Below are 11,000 nucleotides of genomic sequence, written 5' to 3'. Positions count from 1 at the left end.
TATGTAGCAAGAAAGGCTGAGATCTGCAGTGATGAGGACAAATATCTTTTGCAGAGACCTTGGCACTCGGTTGCTTTCCTGGGATGGCTGAGCCATAACATGAGAATTTTAGAGCATGCCAGGATCTTAGGGATCATTGCATCCCCTCTCATCTTATGGGTGTGCTTCTTAGCTGCAGCCTAGAGAAGGGAGACACTTTTCCAGGGTTTTAGCAAAGTCAGGTCTAGAACCCAGGTGAGCCAGGCCACAGGGGGCGTGGCCCAAGATGTGGGCACCTTTGTTCCCCAGGGGAAGTAGGTGGGGCAGTAAAAGGGAGGTGTTTGTCTATTCAGGTGACGGGTCCAAATTGTAAAGCCCATTGTTTGAAATCCAAGGACCAGATGCTGCAAGCTGAAAGAATTTTCCTAGATGCCTCGGGTAGGACAGGTAGCCTACTTTCCTGCTCCCAGGCTGCATCAGATGAGAGCCTGGGGCTTCCCTGGTGGCGCAGTGGTTAAGAATCCGCCTGCCAATGCAGGGGACATGGGTTTGAGCCCTGGACCGGGAAGATCCCACATGCTGTGGAGCAACTAAGCCCGTGTGCCACAACTAATGAGCCTGCACTCTACAGCCCGCGAGCCACAACTACTGAGCCCGCGCCCTATAGAGCCCATGCTCTGCAACAAGAGAAGCCACCGCAAAGAGAAGTCCGCGCATCGCAACGAAGAGTAGCCCTCGCTCACCGCAACTAGAGAAAGCCCGCGCACAGCAACAAAGAACCAAAGTAGCCAAAAATAAATAAGTAAATAAATAAATAAAAAGAGAACCTGGTACTTTTCCTAAACGGTCCCAGCAAAGGCTGCATTCAGGGTGAGGACGGGGGAGGCGAGCCACCGCGGTCTCCCACGTCATCCCGGCTTTGTGACTCTCATGACACACCAATTGTTTAATGCAGCTATTTTGGCCTGATGACTCTGGGGCCCAAGATTACCTGTCTGGACCCTTCTCCCTTCTTTCTCCTTTTTCCTCTTCTCATCAGTACTGGCCTAACTCAGAGTCTGAGATACAAGCTGCTTACTTCTCCTAGTACCTAATCCGCTCTACACCCTTTCCTTTCATTGCCTTCTACCTCCCTTCCCCAGTTTCAGCCAGGTATACAGTCTTTGATCAGTGGTTTCTTGAACCTGGGTTACCCTTCCCCCATCCCTTCTGGTTGAAACTCTTGACCTTCTTTAAGCCTCACTCAAATGCCACCTCCTTCATGAAGCCTTCCATGCACCCTTGTTATAGATTAATAGCTCTGGGCTTCTTCTGCTTAGCATTCCCCCACCCCAAATTCATGTCTACCTGGGACCTCAGAATGTGACCTTATTTGGAAATAGGATCTTTGGAGATGTAATTAGTTAAGGATCTCAAGATGAGGTCATACTGGATTTAGCGTGGGCTCTAAATCCAATGACTGGTGTCCTTATGAGAAGATGAGAGGATGCACAGACACACAGAGAGACAGAGAAGACAGCCACATGAAGGTGGAGGCAGAGATAGGAGTGACACTGCCACAAGCCAAGGGACGCCAGCCAGGAGCCACCAGGAGTTGGAAGGGGCAAGCAAGCATTCTCCCATAGAGTCTTCGGAGGGAGTGGGGCCCTGCCAACACCTTGATTTCAGATTTCTGGCCTCCAGAACTGTGAGAGAATACATTTCTATTGCTGCAAGCCACCAAGTTAGTGGTCATTTGTTATGGCGGCCACAGGAAGCTAATACACACTATAATTTGTGCCTTGACTGTAAGCACCTGGCCACGTCTCTGCCCCTCTCCAGGCCCAGAGGTGCATCGAACACCTGATAGGCATCTCAGGTAGGTTTGCTGGACTAGGTTTCTCAGAGATGGTTGTCAAGGGATAGTTGTGCCTCAGCCTGCCCCAGTGCCAGGGTGGGAAGGGTATGGGATTTGCTGAATGGATGTGATGGAGAATAGGGTTCACAAATTTACGTGAAGGGCTAATTCCTGGCAAGCTGCTTTAGGAACAGGGCTACAGACCCATGGACTGTAAATTCAATAATAGCAAAGCAGGTGCAACTCAGAGCCCGTTCTTATACTGGCTCCCTGAAATGGGTCCCCGAGTCCTGGCTCTACCCCTTCTCCATGGAGGGATTGGGCCCTAGTGTGTTGCCCCTGCCTCTATGGTCCTACAGTCATGGCTCAGGGCTCTAGTCCAGCCACTTGCCTCCTACTGGACCAGAGGCTGGAACAGCCCCTGGAAATACTTCCAAACAAACAGTACACTCTCTCCTCCAGGGGACTCCTGCTAAAAACACGTCAAGGTCAAAGACTGGAGGCGAGGCCTGCCACTAGCCTGCCGGGAGCCTTGTTGGGGATGGGGTGAGCCCAAGCTCTATGAATGCTTTCGTGGAAGGAAATCCAGGAGGACATAGAAAATCTAAAAGGATTGTAGTGGGCAATGAGCATGACTGGCCTTTCCCGGGTTAACCTTGTACATGGTGGCTAAGCAGAGTTATCTCCAGGTAGGGAACTTACAACTCCTGGCACCTTTGTGTTCCTTTAAGAAAAACCCTCATTGGGGTCACCTTTGCAGCCTAAGGTGCACTACTGCTCACAAATATTGCCAAATCCTGTTTGACTCAAGGTCGTTATGGGAAACTGGGTTGTCACTCCCCCCAAGAGTAAACTCTCTTGGACATGCCTGCTATTTGCAAAGACTCCTCCCTTCTTTCTCTTTAGGGGGCCTTTCCCCTCAGGTCCAGCCTGCACTTCCAGCAAGGGGAGGAGAGTCAGCCCCGTCCACCAAGGTCACCTGTCTAACACTGCTCCCCAGCTCTCTCCAGCTGCTCCAGGACCACCCTGAGCCCACCATCCACACAACTCTCTCAGCCATCTCCTCCAAAGTCCCCACTCCACAACACACGGCCGGCCCTTTGTCCCCAAGCCCACCAGCCCCCAAACGCTCCCAGCTCTGAGAGTTGTCCCAAGGTCCTCTCACTGGGCCCCAGATGGACTCAGGCAAGAAACCTTGATTGCAAATTCCCCACTGTGACAGCAAGCGCAAAGCTCATTAAAAAGTAGCCCCAGTAATTGGTCAGATGATTGTGAGTTATAGGGAGGGCTCTTGGGCATCCTGACTGGTCCGAGCACTGAACCTAGGGTGAATGGCACTGGAAGTTCCATAGGCCCCATGGTTCCTGTTTCTGGTGACCAGATACCAATTTAAGACATATTTCTCATTGGCCCTGGATTTATTCTTTGGAAGAAGATATCTATTCCAAGTTAGGTGGGGCATGGTTCCCAGTGAAGGGACTTACAGGGTGCCGCTCTACCCCCTCCACCCCCCAATGCCATATACTTCTTTCAATTTAGGCTTGTTTATAGTCAGTCAAGTTTTTCCAGATTGACTGAAAGAGTTCTTCATATGCCTACTGCAGCCAGTTACAAGAGCAGTGAAAGAGACCCAGGACTTGGGCCAGCTGGAAGAGTCAGAAGAAAGTTTCTGTGGGATGCAGACCGCTAAGGAATGACAATCACATGCGATTGTCCCAAACCCTGCATCCTTCTGCAAGGGCACCCTCACCTGCCACGCCTCCACAAAGGGGGCATCACCTCAAGGAAACGAAACTGCTGAGAAGAACTTTTGCTTCTCCTTTTTCCGTGTGTCCAAGGGTTAAAAACACTTCCAAACTCCCCTTCCAACTGCAAGGTCAAGCAGCTGTCCAAACCACCCAAGGAGAAGCAGGAGCCCAGGACAGCCGACCCCAGCTAGCTCAGCCTTGATAGCCGCCAACCTACAGCTGCTCCCCCCGCACCCCCCACCCCCAGACACCGCCTGGGGAAGGAAGAGTTAATCGGCAACCGGCTTTGGCTGATGGTTCACGCTCCAAAGTTCAGTCCCAGTCAGAGCCACCCCGGAGGGATTGTAAATCTCAGGGCAGTATTTAACAAAACAAAAGCAACCTGGAATTACATGCAGGTTTGGTTTTCTACAGTACATATTTACTTAATCCCCTAGGTATGTGGCTCCATGTCAGATCAGCTGGCTTTGCTGGCCCTTTCACCCCCTCGCTCACAACAGTTTAAATTTCAATCTAATTCCCTGTTTTTGCTCTTCCTCTTCACAGGGCTGGCTGGAGACAGCCAGCCTCAAATCTCTCTCTCTATTGCTCTAGTCACTGGGTGAGTCAGCCCGGCTTGGGTCGGAGCTGGGTGACAGCTGGCTCACCCTCCACACTCTTGGGCACCAGGTCTGGGATAAGTGGGGGAAGAGGTGCTGGGTCTACCAAAAAGTTAAAGGCAGAGCTTGGGTGCTGGGGAGGTGGGGTTGCACCACCTCGCCCCTTAGTGGGGAGGGATCCCCTCTGGGGCTGTATTGGGGGGGTCGGGCGGAGGCAGCATTGAAGTGAGAACAAGGGCTCTTTATCAGCTGCTGGTTACCCTTGTCCCCTCTTTCCAGATTTCCAAACACCTGGGCCTCCGAGCGCCTATCAGGCTAGGCTAGACATCCACCACCGTTTTTTCCTTTTCAAACCCAAACCAAGTATCCCCTCTTTTCTTGCCTCCAGAGCTGCAGCCGCCCAGGTTGGGGCTGGGAAGCGGGTTGCCAAGGAAAATATGAAGCGCCAGCTAACAGGCGGCTCCCAGCTCTACCCAGGAGCGCACACACCCTTCACTCCCCAGGGTGGCGGCAAAAGAGGGAAAGACGAGAGGGAAAACACGACACCTTCCTCTGGGAGGGAGGAATGTCGGAAAGCCGGGGGGGGGGTCTGCTAAGTTTCGGGCTGGGGGTGAACAGCCAGCCACAGATCCCAGAGGAGCGGGCCAGTTCCGTACCTGCCAAAAAAGACAGTCGGGTGCCCGGGAAATGTACAAGGTGAAACTGACTAGCTCAGCACTCACGGGTGGCGCAGAGAAGTAGGGTGGCCGGCGACTTTCAGACCCTGGGCGCGGGTTCCGGCAGCGGCAGCAGGTGGGCGCACCCCCTGTCCCCGCGGTCCCCCTAGCCTTTGGCCCCCATCCCCTGGAGTCGCGGTGTCCCGGTACCTTTCTGGCGCCGCGTTCCGCGAACTCGCGAGCGAGCTGGCGCCCGATGCCTCTCCCGCCGCCGGTGATAAGGACGTTCTCCCGAGACAGGTCCCGCAGCTTGGCGGGCAGCACCAGTCCGACGGCAGCCTTCACCACCAGATAGATCATCTGCAGAGGGAACACCACCAGCGCGCCCAGCCATTTCCACACCATCCTCCGCGCCGCGGAGCCGGGCAGGGGTGGGGGGGCGAAACTCCCCGGACCGCACAAAACAGGACTTAAAAAAGAAAACACCCCCAAACAATAATAAATACACCGAATAAGGGGCAGAGAGGCGTCCCACCTGGCCACTCTTGAAATCACCTCTTCCCAAATGCAAAGCAAGCACCGGGTGAGAAAAAGGGCGGGGGGGGGGGAGGTGTGGGTGGGTGGGTGAGATAAATCCTCGGGAGGAGAAAAAGCGTCTCAGAAGGTTGGGACAGTAAGAGGGGTGGAGGGGAAGCCGGAGGTGGAAAGTTCTAACAAGAACTTTCGTGCCCCAGCAGCCGTTTCGGCTGGGGAATTCTCAGGTAATGTTTACAGGCTGACAGAGGAGTTTAGGCAGGGGAAGAAAAAAAAAAAAAAAAAAGGCACCAACCACACGCGCGCACCCTGCTACAGTCCCGCGGTTTCAAAGTGCAAGATTTAAAAAAAAAAAAAAAAAAAAGCTGTTTCCAAATTGGAGCGCCTCCCCCCTTCTCCAGGAAAAAAAAAAAAAGTAGGGGGGAAAAGTGCTTGGAGCTCCCAATTTCAGCCCGCGAAAGTCTCCCGACTCATTGCTATTCTTGGGCTCAGGAAATTGCTTAAACGCGATCTGATTGCCAGCAACGTGCAGGAGAAGTGGGGGGTCCGGGTGTCAGTTTCTTTACGTGCATGGCTCGCCCTCGCGCGCGCCCGCTCTCTTCGGCTCCCTCCCTCCCTCTCTCTTCCAGCAGAGGCTGGGAGTTGCCGCTCGATCCGGCTCCCTCTCTCTCCCTTGTTAGCATTTATTGCCTTCTTTTTGTCCTTTCCAACTTGGAGAGGGCCCGGGTGCGGAGCGCGCGTGGATCGGACGCCCTGGTCTGCGCCGCCCTATCCATTCGCTCCCGGGGCAGCCGCGGCTGGCTGGGAGCGAAAGGGCGGCCCTTTCTTCCCCCCATTTTTTTTTAATACCCCATTAAGTCTGATTGACAGTTAAAGTTGTTCCGAGGCTTCACTACCGTTCCTCTGAGTGGCTGCCGCGAGCTCCCCTCCCCCTGCGCAGTGGCGGGGTGCGCGCGCGGGCGCGCACACGGGCTCGCTGCGACTCCGCTCTCCCGGGGCCGGCTTCCCTCGCTGCAAGCCGGGGCTTGCCGGCGGTATCCCTGAGGGCTCGCCGCCGTAACTCGCACACGCTGGAACCGACTCCTGCGAACCGGCTCACTCCTCGAGACATTCCTCCTGGTTCGGGACGCGGTCTCCCCGAGCAGGGGAGCCTGCGGGCCAGGTGACCGGCCCTGCATGCGGTGCAGGCCCGGGAGAGCTCGCGCTTGTCTTGATCCATCAGGTCGCCCAGGGTTTATTTCAGGTCATTTTATCATTCCCTGCCTCCATAGGACCAGGGAGCCACTTCTGACCCTTGCCCAGACTCCTCCAGTTTTCACTTAGAGCGCACTTTCTAAGTCTGCCCCGAGTCCCTCACGTTGCTGGGGGGAAACAGCTGGGAGCAGGGTTTTGCTTTGAGGGGTGGGGGTGTGGGGACAGGGTAAAGGAACCTCTGCCCCCAGAGTGCCAATAAAATCCCCGAACGATTAGCTGGGAGCATATTTATTGCTCATCTGGGCTAGAATTACCTTGACTGACAGCAATTTCCTTAATAACAAACGCCTGTAAACAAAACGTGCTAAACCCACGCGCCCCCCTCCCCCCCTTGCTGTATAGGCAGCAGCTCCTCTCTTTGGGTCTCCCTGGGCTGCTCTAGTGGGGCACCCACCTTGTAACCTCCTGCTTTCCCCCAACAAGAATGTCTCCCTTGCTGGAGGGTGGGACCCAGCTATTTAGAGTTGTCTGTTGCAGGAAGTCTGGGAGGTGAGTCACTGCAAAGCAGGCCCAGTTAAAAGTGCTGATGGGACTTGCCTCCTGCTGCCCCTGATGGTCCCAGGCCTGGAGGAGAGAGGGTGAGCCAGGGAGCTGCCCTGTAATCTGGCGCAGCAGTTCTCCAGCGAGAGGCTTGTTCAGACGGGAGTGCTGGGCCTCGCCCCCAGACCTTCTGATTCAGCAGGGCTGGGTGTGCTGGAATCAGTACATTTAATGCTCTGCTGAGCATCAGGCGAGAAAGTCACTTTGAGAAAGGCTGGTTTGGGGATGGGGTGGCTGGAGTTTAAACTCCTCCCTGGGCTGCAAAGACCCTCTAGTTCTGGAGGGAAGTTCTGCAGGCGAGGATCTTCCTTCCAGATGAATTTGGAAAATCGTTATCTGGACCGCTGGAAGAGCAAGAAGGGTTTGGTAGAGTGGGGCTGGATGAGAGACTGTCCTACACTGAGGGCTTAGATTCTGAAATTTAATCCTCCCACTGACCTTGCAGGGGGGTTATTATTATCCCCATCTGCCAGGTAGTACAGAAGGGAGGAATCCAAATCCAGACGTGATTCCTCTTCCCACCCCACCCCACTCTGGCAGGAGGGGAGGAGAGAGGTGGAGACCAGGCTCCCTCCAAAAGTAGGATGGAAAGGCAGGCCATTGCTTTCATAGGCTCCCAGGCCACGGCTAAAGGCAGGACTTCGTCAACGTGACGGCCTCCTCCCACCTAGGAGGTCTGTAAAAAATGGAAAAGAAATCCCAACCCTGGAGAGACAGGCCCTTCCCACCAGCTGTGGCCGGTGTCTGCCGGGCCAGCCAAGAAGACAACTGGGAAGGTCTGGAACTGGAACCCCTGTGCTCAGCCTGTTCTCATCTGTTATCCTCGACGCCGCCTAGTGGTCTGGATGCAACACTGCGCCTCCAAGCTGCCGGAGCCTCCAGCGTCCCGTGTTCCTGCTACCCTACCAGCTAATCCTTTTTCTTCCAGGCTTTTCTCCCCACCTAAGGTTAACACTCCAAGCCTAAAAGGCCTCACAAGGATCATAGCTCCACTTCCCCACACACCTGCTACCGTGTGGAGTAGGAAATTGAAGCTCAGGGATGTGAAGTAACTCATAAACCCAGCACCATGTTCACCTACGTCCCCTGATCCTCACCAGCTACCCAGCCCTGTTCAGATGCCAGACCAGCTAGGTTCCACTTACATTTGCCATGGATGTGAGTTTGAGTGGGAAGGGGGTTGAGAACCCAATGAACCTTCAGCGTATCAGGCCCTTTACACATACTCTCCCTTCATCTCCATAGCAGCCTTTGCGGGTGGGCGTCGCTGTGCCCATGTAACACTGGGCTCAGCAATCTAAATGACTCACTCAAGGGCCACACAGGGGGCTCCCCTTACCTCTTCCAAACATCAGGTTTAGAGAGAAATCACAGTAAAAAGGAACATGTCAGGCAGCCCTAAAAGGTTTGGGGTTGGACTGTGGTTGGGAAGCGGACAGCTTTTTTCTGCTTGTTCCACTTTCAGGATGTGGGTTTTGTGGGCCTGGCACACCGTGAGCCTCTGGCCTCTTCCGTTATCAGCTGCCCAGAGAGGCTCTGTCTGTTACCTGCTCTAGGTCCCCCAGGTTCCCCAGGAAGGTGAGGGCGAGGGCGTGCTGGGCTAGGGGATGCACAGTCTAGCAGGCTGGCCCAGAGGGTGCCTGTGACCTGGCTTCAGTGAGAACTGCGTGGGACACGACCCCTCCCCCTTCTCCGCCACTTCCCCTTACCCGTGTTTTTGGCTGTTGGTACCCCCTCCTCCCTTAGCTGGGAGCAGCGGGTGTGGAATTTAACTCCAGGGTGAAGTTTGAAATTTCACATCCCAGCCTGGGAGAGGGCCCCACGGTTTTCTCCTCACTCCTGGAAACGTGAAAGGAGCCTTTGTGGGCTTGATGGAGGAGGGAGGTGAGCTGCAGCCTGAAAACTAACTTTTTCCATGACTCAGCTCTCCTGGTACCGGGTGGGCACAGGAGGTGCGACGACCCAGAAGGGCAGGCTGGAGCCACCTTCCAGCCCAGAGCCGCAGCTCATGCTTAGAGGTGGGCCCCCAAGAGAGCCAGCCCTGTGACCCGCAAGGGAACTTGCTGGCCCGTGATGGGCCACCATGCTGTAACCGCCCCTTTCCCCCAGGGCTGAGTCCCATCTTTTTTTTTTTTTTTTTTTTTTTTTTTACCAGGTTACACGTATTTGTTTTTTTTTTTTAAAGTATTGTTGATTTACAGGGTTTCAGGTGTACAGCAAAGTGATTCAGTTACTATATATGTATATTCTTTTTCAGATTCTTTTCCATTATAGGTTATTACAAGATATTGACTATAGTTCCCCGTGCTCTATAGTAGGTCCTTGTTTTTTTTATCTGTTTTATATATAGTCGTGTGTATCTGTTAATCCCAAATTCCCAATTTATCCCTCCCCCCACTCCCACTGCATCCCCAGTGCCAAGCACACGGATGCCCTTTCCTAGTCCTTTTACCAGGAACTTTCCTTATCACCATCTCAACTGAGAGCTGGAGAGACAAACAGGTCTCAAGCCTTGCCTTCTACTTATCTGAGGCTTACAGAGTTAAGAAAGTCACTTAAGATCACGTAGCCCAGAGATGGAGGTGGGATTTGAACCCCGGTCAAATGCTCGGCTCTGTCTGCTTTATCCATGGATATCTTCCAGAACGTACAGGACGGCCTGGGGACCTTGTCAAAATGCAGATTCTTGGGTTCCCACCAGCATCCTAGGGTGGGAGTCCAGGAATGTGCATGTGGGCCAGTGTTCGAGAGCCCGCCAGCGCTGCCTCTTCTTGGCCCCTGGTTACTCACAGCCCCTGCACGAAGCCTCCCTCGCCTCTTCCACCAGCAGGCAAGCTCTTCCCTCCTTTATACTTAGGATGTGTCACGACACTGAGCCCTCCCCCTCGGGTTGCTCTGGGCTGGTGGCTGCACAGATACCTAAGAGGGAAGAAAACGGAAGCTAGAGGAGCAGGGTGTACCTTCAGGTGGCCAGTCCGTCAACCAACGGCCATGGCGTCTCTCCCTGGGCCACCACCACGGGGTTGGGGGGTAAGGCAGGATGGGTCAGAGAGGAGCCGTAGGGTGATGATTCTGGCTTTGGAATTGGGAAGCTCCGGTTCAGATCCCAGCTTTGCCCCTCCCCCCTCCCATCTCCAGCTTCCTCATTTGCAAGGGGAAGATATTAATGAGGATGGGATTAGCTACTCATCAAACCCCATACCGAGAGCTCAGTAAATGCCAGCTATCGTTTTTACGGTGCCGTGATGCCTGCTTGCTGAGGACCCAGTTCAGCCACCGGCAGAGATGCAGGGCTTAAGTTAGCGGTGTTCCTGGATGGCCTCAGAGCAGGGCTTCTGGCCTCAGCTGGGTACCTCCTCATTTCACCCGGTTACCTGCCATCCTCTCACCTGCCAACACACTTTCTCCAGGACCTTTTCTCTGTGGCCGAAGAAACCCCTATTCATTTTGCAAGGTTTCCTTTAGCTCATGTGTTATTTTTTCCAGGAAGCTCTTTCCAGCTGCCCCTCAGTCCCCAATGTCCCCTTCCCCCAGCCAAGGCTGGCCCAGGGGGTTCTGTTCTCGGCCCCTGTATTGCCCTGCCCCTCAGCACAATGACACCGCACCGTAACTGCTGGTTTTCCCCGAATCTCACGGCACACTGAGAGCTTCTCAAGGGTAGGGACTGGGCCGGCTTGGTGGGCACGTGGCCTGTGCAGGGGAGCATGGGTTGGTGCTCTGCTGTCCCCATCTTGAAATTGGTCATTTCATCTTTACCCTGTGTTTTGTAACAAAACACAAGGTGACCTGCTGTCCCCCAGTGAGGAAATTGAGTGGCTGACACAGAACTTTGGGGGCAAAGGCAGTGAAACAT

General features: G+C 54.3%; 1 protein-coding gene across 6 annotated transcripts in view; it reads right to left on the bottom strand.

Annotated features, from left to right (window-relative positions):
- Nucleotides 1–6,658, bottom strand: part of DHRS3 (dehydrogenase/reductase 3) — a 41,786-nt gene extending 35,128 nt beyond the window's left edge. For 2 of the 6 annotated variants that reach the window (XR_016388974.1, XM_022598413.3), the window contains exon 1: nucleotides 5,030–5,850. Coding sequence is in view for 4 of the 6 variants with exons in the window: in XM_022598413.3 (XP_022454121.1) it covers nucleotides 5,030–5,224 (195 nt within the window). In the remaining 2 variants the exon portion in view is untranslated. Of the gene's footprint in view, nucleotides 1–5,029; nucleotides 5,851–5,919 lie in introns of those variants that run through there. The other 4 variants (XM_089900998.1, XM_089900986.1, XM_089900989.1 and 1 more) reach the window with 4 other exon arrangements.
- Nucleotides 6,659–11,000: the final 4,342 nt, after the last annotated feature.

This window comes from Delphinapterus leucas, chromosome 1 (assembly GCF_059928025.1).
Source record: "Delphinapterus leucas isolate spDelLeu-1000000601 "Yukka" chromosome 1, BTC_Dleu_Yukka2, whole genome shotgun sequence".
NCBI lineage: Eukaryota > Metazoa > Chordata > Mammalia > Artiodactyla > Monodontidae > Delphinapterus > Delphinapterus leucas.
The sequence above is the reverse complement of the archived record's forward strand: the minus strand, read 5'-3'. Positions and strand labels throughout refer to the sequence as shown.